The following is a 21,472-nucleotide window of genomic DNA, read 5'->3' on the forward strand; positions in this document are numbered from 1 at the left end:
ATGAATCATAAAGTGAAACACAATCACACGGCAGTGACCAAAGTGACTGAATTTATTCTCATGGGGATTACAGACAACCCTGGGCTGCAGGCTCCACTGTTTGGACTCTTCCTCATCATATACCTGGTCACAGTGACAGGCAATCTGGGCATGGTTACCTTGACCTACTTGGACTCCAAGCTACACACCCCCATGTACTTTTTCCTTAGACATTTGTCAATTACTGATCTTGGTTACTCCACTGTCATTGCCCCGAAGATGTTAGTAAACTTCATAGTGCACAAAAATACGATTTCCTACAATTGGTGTGCCACTCAGCTAGCATTCTTTGAGATTTTCATCATCTCTGAGCTCTTTATTCTATCAGCAATGGCCTATGATCGCTACATAGCCATCTGTAAACCTCTTCTGTACATGATCATCATGGCAGAGAAAGTACTTTGGGTGCTGGTAATTGTTCCCTATCTCTATAGCACGTTTGTGTCACTATTTCTCACAATTAAGTTATTTAAACTGTCCTTCTGTGGCTCAAACATAATCAGCTATTTTTACTGTGACTGTATCCCTCTGATGTCCATACTCTGTTCTGACACAAATGAATTAGAATTAATAATTTTGATCTTCTCAGGCTGTAATTTGCTCTTCTCCCTCTCAATTGTTCTCATATCCTACATGTTTATTCTAGTGGCCATTCTCAGAATGAAGTCAAGGGAAGGGAGGTACAAAGCATTCTCCACCTGTAGCTCTCATCTGACAGTGGTGATCGTGTTCTATGGGACATTGTTATTTATTTACTTGCAACCCAAGTCCAGTCATACTTTGGCTATTGATAAAATGGCCTCGGTGTTTTACACCCTGGTGATTCCTATGCTGAATCCGTTGATCTACAGCCTAAGGAACAAAGAAGTAAAAGATGCTCTAAAGAGAACTTTAACCAATTGATTCAAAATTCCCACTTAATATCTTAATACTCAGTTGCATAGTTGGGTACAATAATCTTTGTTTAGTACTCTGTCAAACCAATTATAACATAAAAAAAGTAGAAATACTCTATCTGCTTAGGTTTTCCTCTTTTTCTGGACAAAACATGTCCTCTTAGAGCAACCTGTACTCTTTGCCACCTCAATGGAATAAATAAATACTATATTCAGGTAATATATGTCCTAAGCAACTTTTGAAATCATATTGGAACCACTACTATTTATAAATAAGGCAAATTATGTCAGACTTAGAGTTGCAGAGTTAAAACGAAAAGCTTATATAGTTCAAACAGAGTAAAAGTAACCATAAAATTAGTAATAGATATTTCACAGCAGGCACTAGGTATTAAATGTAAATAAGATTGAACCATAAAGAACATGTAGGCTAGATGGGAAGCAAGAAAGTAAGTAAATATGTGATTATAACACAACATGAAAAGGCTGTTTAGCCCGACCAACATGGTGAAACCCCGTCTCTACTGAAAATACAAAAATTAGCTGGGCACAGTAGCATTCACCTATAGTCCCAGCTACTCGGGAGACTGAGAGAGGAGAATTGCTTGAACCCGGGAGGCAGAGGTTGCAGTGAGCCGACATCACGCCACTGCACTCCAGCCTGGGCGACAGAGCGAGACTCCATCTCAAAAAGAAAAGAAAAGAAAAGAAAAGAAAAGGCTGTGTAAACATTAAAGCTAAGAACACAATAAAGTATGCTACCTCAGAATGAGGTTTTTCAATCAGCTGAAGTTAGTATTGTATATCTTAGGGATAAAGTAGGTTTTTGATTAGGAATGATGAGAAAAATATTGGATTATTCTAGATCCTCCTTGACAGATTCTAGCACTATTGCAAACACTGGTTTATGAGAACTTCCTGATAAGCTGATTTAGAATTGGCAACCTGAAGATAAATAAGTTATTTCGTCATCTACTGTAATGGTAGCAATACAGAATTTTGAAAAATATATGGATACAATAACACAGATTAAAAAAACTTATGAGGGTTAGTTGCATCTTCATTCCTGTCTTCTTTGTCTCCTTCATGAGCCTGTCTACACAGTGGCATGGAATGTATTCTACCATAGTTCTGCATCTACACTGTGTACTCTCACTCAGCAATTAAATTCCTTACATCTTGGTATTCTTCCATTGTTTCAATGGGCCTCTATTTTTTTCGATTTTAAAAATATATACACTTTTCTAATTGTGTCTATTTCAATTTAATCTAGTGTTCAAACTAAAAATTGTGAGGAATTGAATCAGAAAATGAACCAAAGTGTCTTTATCCAGATCCATTTCTTTCATTTTTTCCTCTTCTTTAACTTATTGTATTTTACTTCATCTAAACATAAACTGAACATAACAGTAATACAAAATTGCATTATCCAATCATATCAAATTTGTTTACTTCTGATTTTGATAACATCTGATCCTGCTCATTAGCATGTTGATTTTTAGGATCAATTTTACATTTCCAGAGTAACTTTTTTTTTTTTTTTTTGAGACTAAGTCTCGCTCTGTAGCCCAGGCTGGAGTGCAGTGGTGTGATCTCGGCTCACTGCAACCTCCGCCTCCCGGCTTCAAGCAATTCTCCTGCATCAGCCTCCCGAGTAGCTGGGACTACAGGTACACACTGCCATGCCCAGCTAATTTTTTGTATTTTAGTAGAGACCAGGTTTCACCGTGTTGCACAGGCTGGTTGTGAACTCCTTAGCTCAGGCAATCCACCCACCTCGGCCTCCCAAAGTGCTGAGATTACAGGCGTGAACCACCGTGCCCGGCATCATAGTAGAATTTTATATTATAATGCACAAATATAACTCTTTGGTTTTGTATATTTTCTCTTCCCAAATTCTACAATTTCTATCCCTTTCTATAACACACAACTAAAATTAAATAATATTAATAGCATTCTGTAATACCATCCATACAAGAAGGGCTTTTAAAAAAATCATGCTATATTATGTTCCCTGCAATTTTTTTTTTTTTACTTTTGAACTCATCAGCAGAATTTCTCTTGACCAATAAAAATTCTTTTTAAAAAATTTTTAATATCAGCATACAACTCTGGAAAATAGACAAATCACTTTGTACTTAGTCATTCCTTGATTGTTGAACTTTGGTTGTTGACAGTTTAAGTTATTTAAATTGCCACCTAAAACATATGCTGTAATAAATATCTTATGATTATAAAATAATATACTGGTAATTTTTATTTCTAAAATAAATGTATATGGTTATTCCACATTTTAAAATGTGTTGTTGGGTAAATATTTTGCATACATAAATTATAATTTTAAAATATTTTAATGAGAATAAATGCCATGCAATATTATTTTTTCTAAGCGGTGTTTCCTCTTTTGCCCATTTTTTAAAATGAAATACTAACATTTTAAGAATGAAGTACTAACATTTTTATGAATACTAACATTTACTAATATTAATTGTGTGATAAAAATGCAGAATGACAATAATAGGTGTCTAAAATCAGCTATTTGATGTCATAGATAAAATATAGATGGTTTTCAAACATTACATTCTTTTCTACAAAAAGTTTATAACATTCCAGACTTAGTTGGACCCTGCTATTTTCCCTAATAACCACAAAACACACATTCTGATTACAATTATAATCATGAGTAGTGGAAAAATAATGCTGCCAACCTATATAAAATTCCTTTAGTATTTACACATTCTCAAACTTCTTCCCAGAGTTAAAACCTTGAGCTTTACTTGATTTATTATCATTCCATGTCTAATTAATGACTTGGTACACCAAAAGCTTTTACCAAGGATATTTTAATATATCTGTACTTACTAATGTTTACACGACCAGAGTTGAAAGGTCCTAATGACTGGATTGCAAACCTCAACTTCCAATTATTTCTAAAAGCCCTTGAGGCTGATTTCCTACATAGGCTCTGTAATGAATTTCAGTTCTCTCTCCATGGCTTCTTTATTCAGACAGCAAGACACACTCCTCTTAAAGGAATTTTCTCAAAGACTTCAAATTTTCTGCAACGAAGATGAAGCCGTTCTGGCTTAAAAATGTTGAAAAAGCTAGCTCAGTTGAGAATTATCTCCTTTACTGTCTTATCCTAAGCATCCAAGTGGTTCGTCCTTCATCTAACATCATAGGGTTGAGACCAAGGTACAACTCTTAGCGAGGCTCAATTTTAAGGCACCAAGTTGTAGTATTAATTTTAATAACTACCACCAAAGGTGACTGTTTTAAGAATGGACAGGTGAAGACCTACCCTCATGGCATAAAAGTAAGGTTCCCCATATCCGGCTTTAGATCTGCTTCTATATGACACAGAAAAAATTCAGAATAGCCAAAATAAACTTGAAAAACAACGAAGTTAGAGCACTCACAATAGCTACTCCGTGACCTCCTATAAACCTCCAGTACTGGAGATAATGCAGCACTTTATAAACATAGATAAATAGATTCGTGGTACAGAATAGAGTCCAAAACACATGTACATATGGATGTTTGATTGATTATCTACTAAAGAGCCCACTTAATTTATATGGGACCTTAGACACATATAAATATCACCTACAAGGCTGTAACTAAAAGGCAATCAAACAAAAATAGGATAAAATATATTCCACATAGTAAGTATTAATGGTCAATATGCACATGATAAAGAAGCCCAACACCCTCAGCTATCAAGGAAATGGAATTACAGTAACAGTGGGATACTATTTTCCATCAACTAGTTTGAGTAAAATTTAAAATATTTCATTACCAAGGGGTGAGTGACAACTTGATCAAGAGTATTAGCTCCTGAAATTATCTTACTTGCTGATTACCATGTACAATGGTACTTCGCTTTGGAGAACAGTGTGGTGGTTGTAAATAAGGTGAAATGCATTACTACCACATGTTTCCAGAGTTCACCTTCTGGATGTTAATCAAAGGGGAATGAAAACATGTCTAAAAAATGTGTATATTCATGTTATTGATAGCTCTATTCAAAACAATATAAAATGGAAATAATTCAACTGTTTGTAAACAAAAATGTAAATTGTGCTACATTCCTAAAATAGAATACTACTCAGCAATAAAAGGGAATGAGCTATTGCTATATGCAGGAGCACAGATGAATTTCAATAGCATTAACCAGACACAACCTACTATGTTATTCCTTTAACATGAAGTTCTAGAACAGGTAAACTTATATATGGTGATAAAAACCATAGCAATTTTGAGCATGTGAATTCCAGTGAACTAAGGCTTTGCTACCAATGTCAGCCATTTACTCTCCCACTAATTGGGATTACTTTTTAAAAGAGGTCTTTTGCCCTGACATACAAGCTTTAGAAAATCTTAGAAGAGGGGTGATTGCATGTCTTAATGCTGGGAAGCAGCAACTTTGGGGTTGAACTTACTGAAATGGATTAAAAATTTTGCATTGTTTCAGAGCTACAAAAATTTTATGTATCAAAAATGATAATAACCTCAAATTGAGTACAAATAATATTTAAAAGCATGTGAATATGTGATCATTTGTGATGTTATTTTTTTAAAAAAATGTATATATACATATGTTTGAAGTGTTGAAAGAAAATTAGTACTTTATATTCTTTATCATATCACTTTTTGTAAGTGTTGAATATATTCTCATTTGTTTTTCTATGTTCTGTTTTGTAGCCTTAAGAAGTGTTTTAAACATATCTGAGTGTGTAAAATAGGAGAAAATGCCCCATATTTGATGCTGCGTTATATATAAAACTGTGTACATATATTAAAAAAATAACAATTGTATCCTGAGATATATTATGGAGGAATTTACTGCAAAGAGACATTGGGGAACATTTTGGGATGATTAAAATACATTATTTAAACGTCAACTATATATAGTTGGCATTTTATTGTATGTAAATTATTGATCTTTTAACAGAAACCAATATAATATGGCCATTTTATTTTTCTAGGTTTATTGAGTTATAATGGGCAAAAAAAATTGTATATATGTAAGGTGTACAACATGACAATTTTTTGTTTTATTTATTTATTTATTTATTTGTTGTAGACATGGGGGTCTTGCTATGTTGACCGGGCTGGTCTTGAACTCCTGGGCTCAAGCCATCCTCCTGCCTCAGGCTCCCAAAGTGCTGAGATTACAGGCGTGAGCCACTGCACTCGGCATCATGATGTTTTCATAAACATATGTATTATGAAATCATTACCAAGATGAAGCTAATTTACATATCCATTATCTCATGTAGTTAAGTTTTGTGTGTGTGGTAAGAACATTTAAGACCTACTGTGTCAGCAATTTTCAAGTACACAATACAGTCTTATTAACTATAATCACCATGCTGGACATTAGATCTCCAGAACTTATTTATCCTCCATAATTTACATTTTACACTTAACTTACATAATTTACATTACATTACACACTTACATTTAACATAATACATTACATAACTGACACTTTATACTCTTTGATCAACATCTCCAATAGGCTCCCACTCCTCAGCCCCAGCAACCACTTCTACTCTCTGCTTCTATGAGTTTGGTTGTTTTAGATTCCACATAAAAGTGTGACCATGAAGTAAAACATTACCCTTTTAATACTATGTCTAGTACTAAGCCTCTCAGAAGCTTTCCTCAAATTTCTATATAATTTACATAAATAAAATTTTTAAAGAATATATGATTATGTACTAAACATATCCCATAATTTACTTAACAAATTCCTAAACTGTGTACCTTACTGAAAAAATAATCTTATGAAGATTTTATTTATATATTTAAGTAACTCATATTACTTCTGTAGAACAGATTTCCAGAAGCAGATTTTCCTCCCAATGAAGATTCCATCTTTTCAGCTGTTTGGGGCCTAACATAAGAGGTTTAGAATAATTATGTTCCTCTGTTCATGACAAATTTTCATTATTCAGCCAGCAAATCCTCTTTCTTATTCATGTTTTAGTCTTTCTTGTTATGGACTGGATGGTCTATCTCAAAATTCATACGTTAAAGCCTTAATCTCTAGTACCTCAGAATGTGACGGTATTTGGACACAGAGCCTTACAAAGGCAATTAATTTAATTGGAGTCGTTTAGCTGGGTCCTAATTCAATAAAACTGGCATCCTGATAGGAAGAGAGATTAGGACAGAGAGAAGGAGATATACCAGGCACATAAACAGACTGAGGGACAACTATGTGAGGACACAGTGAAAAGGTGGCCCTCTGCAATCCCAGGTGAGCGCCCCAGAGGAAAGCAAACCTGCTGAGACCTTGAGCTTGAACTTCTATCCTTCAGTACTGTGAGAAAACAAATTTCCACTGTTTAAGCCACTCAGTCTGTGGCATTTTGTTATGATAGCCTTCAATACACCTTTCATCTTAATTTCTTTACCCAGTCCCAACCACCATCATCGGGAAACCACCACAAAATAACTCAGTGTGAATCTGTTTGTTTTCTTGTGCTCTTGCAAAGCATACAATAGTTTTCTATGTCATGGATTTATACTGTACATAAATGTCATCATGCTATATATCTCCATTTTCCGCTTTAATTTAAGGCCTGTAGAAGCAGATCTTTGGATCTACAAAGGGGACTTAATTCCTAAATATGATAATTTCCCCAAGGCATATTCCTCTCTAAACAATTCAATTAGTCATTACATGGATAAAAATGCATACATGCTAAATGTTTAGTGTTTTAAAAAATGCCTTTGTTCATCAGGGAGTTTATGTTTTATATTTTGAAATAAGAGGTAAAGGGAGACAACAGAGATAGTGACATAATAAATATATTATTTATAGATACAGGTTTTTTAAATCTGTGATACCATCAGCTTCTAGCTCTTACATATCTCATCTTGCAATAATGAATCTCTGAATGGAAATGAATTACTTTAAAAGACGCAGTTTAATCCCCATGTCCCTTAGCTGTAATGAACTTGAACTCACTTCAATAATACAAAATAAACACAGACTACCAGAAGGACTCCTGGGGTGTCTGATTGACTTTCTAGAGGGAGACCTTGTTAAGAAACCATTCCCAGATGGCACCTTCCCCAAAGACATAAAAGGCAATGTGTAGATACTAGAGTTGCCTGTGCTTCAGAGTTAAGGTCTCAAAGGCTTTTAAAGCCGCATCAACTCTCATTGCCACAGTCATGTATAGACTCTGAGAACATGAAGCAGATTCTCCTTTAGAGGTGGGTGGAAAAGACTTACCTTATTTTTGTATAATGACCTTTTAAAGATCAAAACCATATCTTAAAATGAGCCAAGGTATGGTTTTGGATCTTTTAAAGCTCATTATACAGAAATATGATAAGATAAAACAAATAAGTTTGTTTTTCAGATTTATAACTGTTTTTAGGAATACAGGGCATCAAATATGATCAAGCTATTTATGTCCCCAAAATAGAAACGGCATGATTATGTCTCATGTACTTAAAAAAATTATGTCACTACTGAAACTAGGAATTTTTGCTCACAGAGACTGTTTATATCATGGCTGTATTATTGCAATATTATTTACAATAAAAATTGTACATTGTACAGGATAGCCTATGAGCGAAAACTGGATATACAACTACCCAAAGTCTAAACGATGCCCTTTTTTGAGAATACAAGTGTAGAATGCAAGCATTCTCAGAAAAATTATCCATTCGATGTGATAATGTACAAGCAAATATATATAGAAGCATAATATGCAATCCACTGCAATAATGGAAAGTGTTAGTTAAATCATCTATCCTATCATAAAATAAATCTGTTAGCATTTTACCTCAGAAGAAATAGCAAAGAAGAACTTCCATTAGACATCAAAACAAAGGACTTCAATTTGCAGGAAGACATTTCCAAAAGCAGGAGCAAGACTTTAAGATAAACTACCCAACCCTAGATTCCTGGTGTAATGGGACAAAATCTCTATAACATTATCAAGAGGAATATAGAAAAAAAACTCATTGCCTGGGTTGCTCTTAGTTCGACTAACCTAAAATAGCATGTTCAAAAGTAAGTTTACGTTCTTTTCATTCTCCCTCAGATCGTATAACAAAAGAAAACCCTAAGTACAATGAAAGTATTTCAAAAACACACTTTTTAAAAGGCTATTATTTTTGACTAAAACTAGTAATAGGGAATAAATATATATATATTTAAATTAAAGGCTATTATTGTTACCCATTAGCCGTAAAACACTGTGCTAATTTAAAGACAACTCATTGAGGACCAGGCACACTGGCTTACTCCTGTAATCCCAGCACTTTGGGAGGCCAAGGTGGGTGCATTACCAGAGGTCAGGAATTTGAGACCAACCTGGTCAACACCCCGTCTCTACTAGGTGGGTATGGTGGCGTGCACCTGTAATCCCAGCTACTAAGGAGGCTGAGGCAGGAGAATCAGTTGAACCCAGGAGGTGGAGGTTGCAGTGAGCCGAGACCGTGCCATTGCACTCCAGCCTGGGTGAAAGAGGGAGACTCAGTCTCAAAAAAAAAAAAAAAAACAAAAAAAAACTCCAGCCTGCCTGGGCAACAGAGCGAGACTCCATCTCAAAAACAAACAAACAAACAAACAAAACCTCATCTATCTTTCTAGTCTCTCAATTCATTCGTATTTTTGAAAAGATTGAACATGCCTAGAGAGTAATCAGAAATGACATTTTTAAATACTACAAAATTAAAGTTTATTAGCCTCATTTGATGCTACCTTCATTTCTGGTTTTTAAATGTATGGAGCCACTGCTACAAATGGTGGACAAACTTTGCAGAGAAGATTCTACCTCTCACTAAAAACAAAGCAATCTCAGAAGAATCCATACCAGTGAAGACATGGAAGGTCAGAAATAAAATATGCCTTTAATGCATGTTTTGTAGGGTAAATGACCAGAAAAGTCATGTGAATCTGATGATAAATGAGGTAAAAGCATATTTCAATTATTCTAATGAATACCTTGGATAACATAACCTAATTGCACAAAAATCCTTAATGACTGGCATTCCTGCCAGTACAACCACAAAGAATCATAACATGGTGAACCAGGAAGGATACAATAATTAATGAAAGTGTTATAGAAGGCTTGCTCTAAGGAAGTAGAAGAGGGAGGTGCATAGGATGGGAAAGTATTCATAGAAATTAGCAAATAGTGCAATCTTGAGATTCAAAAGAAAATTATAGGATGAATATGACTTTTGTGATTAAAAATCATTTTTTAATAACTAATTATTGAATTTTCAAATAAATCATAAAGCACTAGGTTTCAGCAGAAACAGAGTATCTGATACAACCTGTAAGCATTTATATTGGCTGATAGTTGGCATGTTTGCTAATGGGGATAGCAAATAGACTGAAAGCTGCAGACAGAATATTAAAATTAGAAACCCAGGGAAGGCAAGGTAAGAAAAGGGCATGGGAGGGGACACAGAAGCACAACTACCTGTTATGTAGTGTTTGGAAATAAAAGGAAAACTAGAGTCTCAAAAATAGGATTGATCTTCAGTGGGAAATGATGCAAACTGAATGAGGAACAAGTTAGGAATTTTGATTATAAATTTTTATAAAATCTTGACATATGAAAAAATACTTTATCATTATCTATATTGATGTTTCTCAAGCCTAACCACATCAATATCCTCCAGACTTAAATATTAGCTTGCTTAAATTTTATTTAAATGTTTAATAAGCACATAAAGCTTAATATGTTCAAAATATCACTTTGTTTACTCCATCTTAAAACATACTGTCTCATATTCAAAAATGGCACAGCTGTTACCCCAGTCAAAATAAACCCCCATCTGTCATTCTCTCATATATGTTATATAACTTATTATATAAATTACATTGAGGAGGTCATCTGGTTTCTGCTCCTGTCAATGTTACCATGTTTTGATATTGAGTTTCTCCATTTTAGCTGAAATCCCATATCAACCTCTAAACTCATTTTTTGTGGTTATTTTAAAATTTCCATTTCTGCCCTGCCTCGAGCTTTCCAATCCTGTAATTCATTATCTTTATAACAACAAGAGTAACCTTTTTAAAACTTAAAGCTAATAATGTTATTCACCTATCTTAAAATTTTGTCATGGCTTGCAATTCAAGGCCTGCAGGTCTCTGTCAAGCTGTGGACGCGGGCCTCTCTTCGGCAGGATGGAGTTTGTTAAAGTTGTTAAGAATAAGGCCTACTTTAAGAGATATACCAAGTGAAATTTAGAAGACGATGAGAGGGTAAAACTGATTACCATGCTCGGAAACGCTTGGTGATAAAGCATAAAAATAAATACAACACATCCAAATACAGGATGATAGTTCATGTAACAAACAGATATATTATTTGTCAGATCGCTTATGCCTGTATAGAGGGGAATGTGATAGTCCACGCGGCACATGCACACGAACTGCCAAAATATGGTGTGAAGGTTGGCCTGACAAATTATGCTGCAGCCTATTGTACTTGCCTGCTGCTGGCCTGCAGGCTTCCAGTTTGGCATGGACAAGATCTATGAAGGCCAAGTGGAGGCGACTGGTGATGAATACAATGTGGAAAGCATTGATGGTCAGCCAGGTGCCTTTACCTGCTATTTGGGTGCAGGCCTTGCCAGAACTACCACTGGCAATAAAGTTTTTGGCACCCTGAAGGAAGCTGCGGATGGAGGCTTGTCTATTCCTCACAGTACCAAACAATTCCCTGATTACGATTCTGAAAGCAAGGGATTTAATGCAGAAGTACACCGGAAGGACATCATGGGCCAGAATGTTGCAGCTCAGTTGCGCTACTTAATGGAAGAAGATGCTTACAAGAAACAGTTCTCTCAATATATAAAGAACAGCGTAACTCCAGACATGATGGAGATGTATAAGAAAGCTCATGCTGCTATACAAGAAAATCCAGTCTATGAAAAGAAGCCCAAGAAAGAAGTTATGAAGAAGAGGCAGAACCATCCCAGAATGTCCCTTGATCAGAAGAAAGATTGGGTAGTTCAAAAGAAGGCAAGCGTCCTCACACCTCAGGAGTGGGATGCTGAAAGCTAAACCAAACAATTTTCTATGAGGATTTTTCAGATAAAGACAATAAACTTATGGACAGCAACTAAAAAAAATTAATAAATAAATAAAATTCAAACAATCATTGTGACATAATTCTTCCTTATTATAATCTATTCACACTGTCCTCCATTAAGACCACCTTCCCCCTCAAAAACTAAATGCTTTAAGTTATTTTCTACCTCATACCAGTGTTTTCAGCATATACATTCTCCACTAGAATCCTTGAATGTTCTTCCTATGATTCATTAAACATCTGGTTGTTTCAGATCCTTAAGGTCTCAATACAGATGTCACCTTCTCAAGAAGGCCTTCCCATCTTAAAATAAAAGCTGAAGAAAAAGAAGTTAAAAATAAAAAGAAACTGCTAAAATTAAAAAAGACCTTCCCATAACATACCGTGTGAAAATATTTTCCCAAGTTGTCATAATGTATCTTGTTTAATTTCTTTATTTATTATTGAAATGTGCAATAATCTTGTATCTACGTTTCTTTACCAGATGTTGGTATGTTTCCTTTCATTGGAATAGTAGGTCCATAAAACAAGGGATAACTAGTTTATCTGAAGTTTGCACGTTACCAGAGTAAGGAATTCAAAAAACAGGTGGTAAATAAATAAATAAGATTTTTTTAAAGACAAGAAAAAGTGTGGTGTTTGGTTTGAGAATCACACTGAGATCAGATATTAACAATGTTAGGAATTATTTTGGTTCACTTCATTCTTTTTTCACACTGCAGAATAGTTTTCTATTTTTCTTTTCATTGTGTCTTTTTTTTAGAAGGAGAAAAAAAATTAAACAGCTCTGGGATTTTAAAATTCAGGCATTTTTAATGATATAGTGTTAACTCTCTGTAACTTAACTCCACATTTTTAGATGAGGGATTATGACAGGATTTCTTTGGGCCAGGAGTCCACAACAGGGGAACTATAAATTATAGCAGAGACTCTAATTGGCTTAGTTAGGGGTGGAAGATCATCCTAAATATAAAGAACTCAAGGGAAATATTTAGCCATATTAAAATAGCATTTAAATTCTATGTCAAATATGAGCATTTTAGTTATCACAGAAAGTCTATAAAATAACAATATTTACTCATTTCTGTAATAAAAATATAAAAAAATTAAAAAGATGAATAAAAATCAACTAAAAAAGCAGATATACTTTATAAGTGGTAAAAATAATATCTAATTATATAAATAAAAATTGTGATTAAACATAAAATACAATGTGAAAACTATGAGGAGCTGTACAAACTTGTGAAACAGACCAACAAAAAGACATGAGAAAGAAGGAACAGAAAGTAGTATCCCGTAAAGCATAATGCCAAGAAATTACAAAAATAATAAAATTTTCACCAATATTATATATTGAAAGCTAAAAAAAATTATCACCTGAAAAATAAATGTGGGGACATATATCTCCATGTATTTTAGTCAGAGTTAATTTAAAAAAGAGAGAAAAGGCAAACAGACATGGATGGTAAAATGTATGAGTTAAATGTGCATAATACACATTACACAGGAATGAAATGAATAAAGAAAATGGGTCAGGATAGTACCTAGAATCACCCATTCCTAAGAAAAAGCAAGAAGTCTCAAATTTAGAAATTGGATAATTTGCAGACATAAAATGCCCTCAAGCCTTTCTCATGCCTAATGCAAATGATATAAAATATTAATTGTGGCTTCAAATGTTTGCAAACTAAGAATGTAATGATAATTCAATAAGACCGTGAGGAAGTAAATCCTCAAAATGTTTCATGATGCTGGATCATCTATTTAATTTACTATACTTTTCCATACTTGATCTTTCTCTCTCTGAAATAATTACCAAGTTTACTTATTAGACCTACAAGCTTGAGTTTAGTAACTGAGTTAGAGTAATACACAATTCAAAGAAATGTTACCAGGGAATTGTCCTAGCCATATAAGCGCAGTCCTACAAATAATTCTTCAAAGTTTTTAACCTCTCTTTTCTCCCAAACAGATGAATTTCCAAACTCTGACATGGCTCCTGAAAATTTCACCAGGGTCACTGAGTTTATTCTCACAGGTGTCTCTAGCTGTCCAGAGCTCCAGATTCCACTCTTCCTGGTGCTCTATGTGCTGACCATGGCAGGGAACCTGGGCATCATCACGCACACCATTGTTGACTCTCGACCCCCATGTACTTTTTCCTGCGACATCTGGCTTTCATTAATCTTGGTAACTCTACTGTCATTGCCCCTAAAATGCTGATTAACTTGATAGTAAAGAAGAAAACTACCTCATTTTATGAATGTGCCACCCAACTGGGAGGGTTCTTGTTCTTTATTGTATCGGAGGTAATGATGCTGGCAGTGATGGCCTATGACTGCTATGTGGCCATTTGTAACCCTCTGCTCTACATGGTGGTGGTGTCTCGGCGGCTCTGCCTCCTGCTGGTCTCCCTCACATACCTCTATGGCTTTTCTACAGCTATTGTGGTTTCATCTTGTGTATTCTCTGTGTCCTATTGCTCTTCTAATATAATCAATCATTTTTACTGTGATAATGTTCCTCTGTTAGCATTATCTTGCTCTGATACTTACTTACCAGAAACAGTTGTCTTTATATCTGCAGCTACAAATGTGGTTGGTTCCTTGATTATAGTTCTAGTATCTTATTTCAATATTTTTTTTTCTATTTTAAAAATACGTTCATCAGAAGGAAGGAAAAAAGTCTTTTCTACCTGTGCTTCACATATGATGGCAGTCACAATTTTTTATGGGACATTGCTATTCATGTATGTGCAGCTTTGAAGTAACCATTCATTGGATACTGATAAGATGGCTTCTGTGTTTTACACGTTGGTAATTCCTATGCTGAATCCCTTGATCTACAGCCTGAGGAATAAGGATGTGAAGACTGCTCTACAGAGATTCATGACAAATCCGTGCTATTCCTTTAAAACAATGTAATTTTAAACAGTACAGGTAAATGAGGAGAGAGTTAATATAAGCTGCCATTATGTGAGAGAAAATGTAGGAAAAAGAAAGGGTAGGTAGCCGACTTACAGGTTCGTAAGCAATCATAAGAATTACAACAAGATACAATTTAGGGAGCCTTGAATTAAAAAATAAACTGAAACTCTTTGAGTTGTGAGGTTAAGTTAGAAAAAAAATGTTATTCACCAATTCTGCCTGGGATTAAGCAGGTAGACGGTTTGAAATAAAAATGGTTTCCAGCAGTTGGAAAAAATATAAGTTTAAAAAAATTAAATAAGTTTGAATGAAGCAAAATATTACGGTGAGAGAAGTAAAATTGACTTTCTTATTCTTTGTCTTCTTTCACTGCCCTCCAGGTATAGTTGGGTATGGTAAATCAACTCATCTTGAAAAACTGAAATTACAGATGATTAAAAGATCCTTTTCTTCATTTAAATTATCAAAATTAAACAATCATATTTAAAATAAAATTTTCTAATGATTTCTTAATTTTACTCTAAGAATGAAATGAATACTATCAATGAATTTATATTTTGAATGCTAACCAGAATAAGATTAAAATAATTTTACTCCACTTAATATAATTTGTACAATTTTTTAATGAGAGACACAGAGTATCATATTTAATATGCTTTCAGTCTGGATTTGATTTATAAACTCCATGGATTCTGTACAAATGTCCCTTTCTCCTTACTCTGAGTATTATTCTTCTTTAGTGTACAAAATGAATGCCTTGTGTTATGATATTATTATACATTAAGTGAAACATATTAATGAAAGTTTCTCACATAATTGGAAATAAAAACAAATTCATTTTATAAAATTTTTTTCTGCTTTCTGATAGCTCTTGTTCACTGAGTGTACATTTAAATTTCTTGTACAGTTTTGAATATGAGGGGACGCAGCTATATTTCAGAATTATCAAATCAGAATCATAAGATAAAGGTCAATAAATTTATATGTTAATAAGCTTCGTGGGGAATTTTTGACATAGAACCCTTAAGAATGAATCTTGTGGCTGGGTGCAGTGGCTCATGTCTGTAATCCCAGTACTTTGGGAGCCTAGGCAGGCAGATCATTTGAGGTCAGGCATTTGAGAACAGCCTGACCAACATGATGAAACCTCATCTCTACAAAAAATACAAAATTAGCAAGGTATGGTGGTACATTCCTGTAATCTCAGCTACTCAGGAGGCTGAGTCCGGAGAATCGCTGGAACCTGAGAGGTGAAGTTTGCGGTGAGCAGAGATCTTGCCACTACACTCCATCATGGGAGACAGAGTAAGACTCTGTATAAAAAAAAAAAAGAAAGAAAAAAGAAAAGAATGAATATATATATACTGGACAAGATATATTACATTCTGGTGTATGTTCACCTTATTTATAAGGGTGTTTCAGTGTAGAAGAGTTTCTTCAAGTATAGGGAGTAAATCTTGAGTCATGATAATTATGATACATCAAAAGAAATGTAGGAGGGTGGAGCTAGATGTTTGAATAGGATTCTCCAGGGATCACTCCTCAGAGAACCATCAATTTGAACAAATATCCATGCACAAAAATATCTTCACAAGAGCTAAGGAAACCAGGTGGAGTTTGCAGCACCTGATTAGAACATAGTAATAAGAAAAGATGCATTGAGGAGAGTAAGAAGAGCAACTTTGCATCACCCACATCACCTCTCCTCCAAACCCAGGAAGCACATCATAGACAGACACACCATCTGCTTTGTAAAAAGAAAATAAAATGAGCATAGGATATGTTTTGGTCCCCAACACTGGGACTGGGACTACTATAGTAAAATCTAGCACCTGGCAGCCCTTCATGGCCCCTGAATCCAGGCTGGTAACTCCTGACTGAGGTCTGAGCCTCCTGCAGACTGAGTCTCCTGGCCTGCCCTGGTGCCAGGCATGAACCTATAGGCGTGGCAAAATGTACCTGATTTTGCCTCACTGATGGCTGACTACATTGGTCTTGGGCTCTGGGCAAATCAGGCCTTAGTGGCAGTAGACTTTGAGTATACTCCAGTGCTGCACCAGCCTCAACAGTCACCAGGATTCCAGCCCCAAGATGCACTGACCACAGCAGTCTTGGGTTTAGGGTACCACTTAGCACTGCAACAGCTGCTGTGGTCACAGGATTAAGGACAATGCCACCCAATCTTCCCCACATTTATAAGCAAGCTTACAGTTTAAGAGTGTTCCCAGAAAAGAATTTCCCAGACTGTGAAGACCAAAATACATAATAAAATGCCTCCCATCAAAACAAAGCCTAGGACTCGATGTGTTCACTGCCTAATTTTACCAAACACTAAAAAGCAAACTAACAGCAATTCTGAAACTCTTCCAAAAGTTTAAAGATGAGGGAATATTTCCAAACTCATTTTACAAGGCCAGCATTATTGCCCTGATATCAAAACCAGAAAAAAAACACAAGAAAAAAAGGAAACTACAGGTCACTATCCTTGAGAAACATACATGCAAAAATTCTCAACAAAATACTAGCAAACTGAATTCAATAGCATACTAAAAAGATAATCTACTATAATCAGTGGAATTATTCCAGGAATGCAAAGATGGTTCAACATATGCAACTCAATAAACGTGATACATCACATTACCAGAAAGAAGAATGAACCCATATGATCAATTCAACATAAACAGAAAACACATCTGATAAATTTCAATATCCCTTCATGATAAAACTCTAAACATATTAGTATAAAATAAATGTAACTGAACACAATAAGATTGATACATGATGAGTCCACAGCTACTATCAAATACCTAGCAAATACTAGATCTTATTCATTCTTTCTATTTTTTGTACCCATTAACTCTCCTCACTTCCTGCCTTATCCCCCTACTACCCTTCCCAGTCTTTGGTAATAATCCTTCTATTCTCTATCTCCATGAGTTCAATTATTTTCATTTTTAGCTCCCATATTTAAGTGAGAACATGCAAAGTTTGTCTTTCTGTGCCTGGCTTATTTCCCTTAGCATAGTGATCTCCAGTTCCATTCATGTTGTTGCAAATGACAGGACCTCATTTTTTTTAATGGAGAAATGGTACTTCCTTCATTAAATACAATAACTATCAATTTAAAAAATTATCATTTAACCTAATGTGATGATAAATTAATGAAATATTATTCTTACATGTTCATGTAACCACATTGGACATTTCTAGGGAAGGAGAAAAATTATCATTTGAAATAAATTTACAAAAAAAGTTTGGACCTCTGCACAAGCTGTGTACCTGGTGCTATGAAGAATGTCTCAGAAAATGCTCGATTTTATTTAGACCCTGAAGTAAAGAGTGAATGTTAAACCACTTTCTGTGTAATGATAAAGTTGTATCTATGTTCCTTTCAAACAACATGTGTTGAAGAAACTAACAATACAATGAGTATAACATTTTTGGGAAGACATTTCTGAATATCTTTATTTTATTTTAGACAGGATCTTGCTCTGTCACCCAGGCTGTAGTGCAATGGTGTGATCATAGCTCACTGTTAACTTCAAATTCCTGCACTGAAGAGATCCTCCCGCCTCATCTCCCAAATAGGATGGCAGATATGCACCATCTACCATGTTTTTTTTTTTTTTTTTTGGTAGAGACAGGGACTCACTATGTTGCCCAGGCTCGTCTCAAACTCCTGGTCTCAAGCAATCCTCCCACTTCAGTCTCACAAAGTGCCAGGATTACAGGCATTAGCCGTCATGCCCAGCCTGAATACTTTTCTTGATCTTCAGAAGTTTCTTCATAAAAGCATTGAGTAGATATTTTCCAATCCTGTCTGTTATATGCTTCCTCTCTCTTGTGAATCAGGGTACATGGGTTCCATCTATTACTTTCCCTTATTGCTCACCTTAAAAAAACATGTAAAAAATAACAAGACAATGCCTACAGCAATTAAATCATACACTGCGAATTTACCATAATATCTGTGAATATTTAAACACCACTATTACTTTTTTAAATAGAAAAAGGTGGTTGTGTAAAATAATTATTTATTAAAGGAAATGAGAAGACTTGCTTGAAACGAGGGATGAAAGGGTGTAGTTAAATAGGTGAAACAGATGGAATTATTTCCTGTAGTCAAACTATTCAGTATGATATAATACCGTAATGGTGGATAAATGACACCATCCCTTTTTCAAATACTCATAGAGGTATACAGAACAGAGAGTAAATGCTAATGAATGAAAATTTAAAAATAAATCATTTAGTAGGTCTCAGGAACCTGAAAAGGATTGCAGAATGTGGCAAAACAATATATTGTATTAAAAATGCACAAAACACGCCAGGCATGGTGGCTCATGTCTGTAATCCCAGCAGAGATGGACATATCACTTGAGGCCAGGAGTTCGAGTCCAGCCTGGTCAACATGGCAAAACCCCCTCTCTCCTAACAACACAAAAATTAGCTGGTAGTGGTGGCCTATGCCTGTAATACCAGCTACTCAGGTGGCTGAAGCAGGAGAATCACTTGAACCCAGGAAGCAGAGGTTGCAGTGAGCCAAGTTTGTGCCACTGCACTCCAGCCGGCAAGACAGAGTGAGACCCTGTCACACACACATACACACACACACACACACAAAAAAAAAAAAAAAACAACAACAAAAAAAACGTGAAACAATTTCCCTGGAAGAGATGGGGTAAATGTGCTGACCTAAGTAACATCTAAAAGAGTGTGAAAATTAAAGGCAGAATGAACTAATGAACTATACATTACACTGTAATTATAAAGTTGTGTCTCATAGGGATATGTTTTAACAATTCTGAAACAAGTATGATTGTATACTAGAACTGAACAGTTAAATAAATGGATGGCATATGGTTGGTCCCACATTTCACATTATTGGAGTAGGAGGTTACATATTCGCAAGGAGAGTATTCTAGAGTGATCCACGTGATCAGGGATTAGTGTTAATGATGAAATGAACTTATAATCAACTTAATATAAGTACTAGATAGAAATAGTTATAGATATGTATATACAACACATATGAGTGAGTATCCACAGTTCTACCTCCTTGATCTGTCAGCTGAGAAGGCCTAAAGGTATGTGAACAATTCAGTGCAGCAAACAGACTTAGAACCCAAATAATAGTTTCTAATAACAATATTCCAAAAAAGGGGCCAGAGTGCCTTTGAGACTTGACTAGGAAAGGGTGGGACATTTACGTAATGAATCCAGAGCATATTATAGTTCCAGAGGTTAAGGAAGCACTGAACGAAAGTGAGAGAGAGAAAGGTAGGGAAGAAGGAAGGAAAGAAGAAAGCAAAAGAGAAACACGATGATGGGGCTATGTCAAAATAACACAGGAGCAAAGTGAAAGGGTTTCCAATGAATAAAGCCAGAATAATTGGTGCAACAAAAATAATGTAGAATATTAGAATTGAATTATTATCCAAAGTATAAAATAATTTTTATAACATATTGTTAGAAATAAATGATTGAACGAATTATAAATGGAAGAAAAGAGACAAATGTCCCCTACAAAATTCTCACCAATTTATGTAGCTATTCTGCCCTCAAGGAGGTGAAGCATAATTCCCCATTCTGTAAGTGTAAGTTGCACCTACTGACTTCCTTCTGAAAAGCTAATACGAAAAGGAGAGAAGAGTAACTTTTCAGTGGAGGAACCTGACAAGCACTATTTCAGCCAGATGATCAAGGTTAACATTAGCAGTGATAAGTCATATTGATAGTATGTACCTTCATTATGATATGATTAGAATGTCAATTACAGTTATGATTTTCCCCCCCAATAAACAATTACTCCAGTCTAATCATGAGAAAAATATCAGGAAAAGCCTAATTGAGGGACATTTCAGAAAACACTTAACCACTATCACAGTCAGAAAAATAGGAAAAGTGAAGAGGGCATAAGAAAACATAATGACAAAATTTAATATTCTATCCTGGATAGATGCTGAAACATAAAATGAACATTGGGCAAAAACTAAAGAAAACTGAATAAAGTATGAACTTTATTAAAAACAAGAATGTCTGACATTCATCAACATCACTCTGTTAGCTAAGACTTACTGTGGCCCATCTCCCTCCTTTTCCATATGAATAAATGGAATTTTATTTTAAAAATGAAAATCTGAATAACACAGTTTATGTTGCTAAGTCTAGTATGTTTTTCCCCACAAAAACCTCAGACCTCTTTACTCTTGGGGAAGAAAGACAGATGAACATATTGTGTCATCAGCAACCATGGGCTTGACTCCTGATAGAACCAAGTGAAATCAAGGTATAGATACAAGGTATAGATACAAAGTGTGCTTGTATCTATACATTGCATAAAATAAATGATTAATAGAGTATTAATATATATATTTAGAAATCAAGGTATAGATACAAGGTGTGCTGGTTGCAACTAGAGTGTCACTCTTTTTAGTCACTTTCAGCAAATTTAGATAGAAGTTATAAGCATGGATGATAACCCATTTAAATACACAAAGAGGGTGGGTGCGGTAGCTCACTTCTGTAA

At 35.0% G+C, this 21,472-nt stretch overlaps 2 protein-coding genes and 1 pseudogene across 2 annotated transcripts; all 3 read left to right on the forward strand.

Moving 5' to 3' along the window:
• On the forward strand, positions 1-942 carry LOC100600879 (olfactory receptor 8K1). Its single transcript, XM_012512411.2, has one exon. It carries the CDS (start codon positions 1-3, stop codon positions 940-942), a length of 942 nt encoding a protein of 313 aa, XP_012367865.2.
• A 10,149-nt stretch (positions 943-11,091) lies between these two features.
• LOC100603707 lies at positions 11,092-11,988 on the forward strand (annotated as a pseudogene).
• A 2,020-nt stretch (positions 11,989-14,008) lies between these two features.
• On the forward strand, positions 14,009-14,940 carry LOC100601215 (olfactory receptor 8J1). Its single transcript, XM_012512460.2, is given in 2 exon segments — positions 14,009-14,156; positions 14,159-14,940. Coding segments are annotated over 2 exon segments (930 nt in total).
• The last annotated feature ends 6,532 nt before the right edge of the window (positions 14,941-21,472 follow it).

This window comes from Nomascus leucogenys, chromosome 4 (genome assembly GCF_006542625.1).
Source record: "Nomascus leucogenys isolate Asia chromosome 4, Asia_NLE_v1, whole genome shotgun sequence".
Taxonomy (NCBI): domain Eukaryota; kingdom Metazoa; phylum Chordata; class Mammalia; order Primates; family Hylobatidae; genus Nomascus; species Nomascus leucogenys.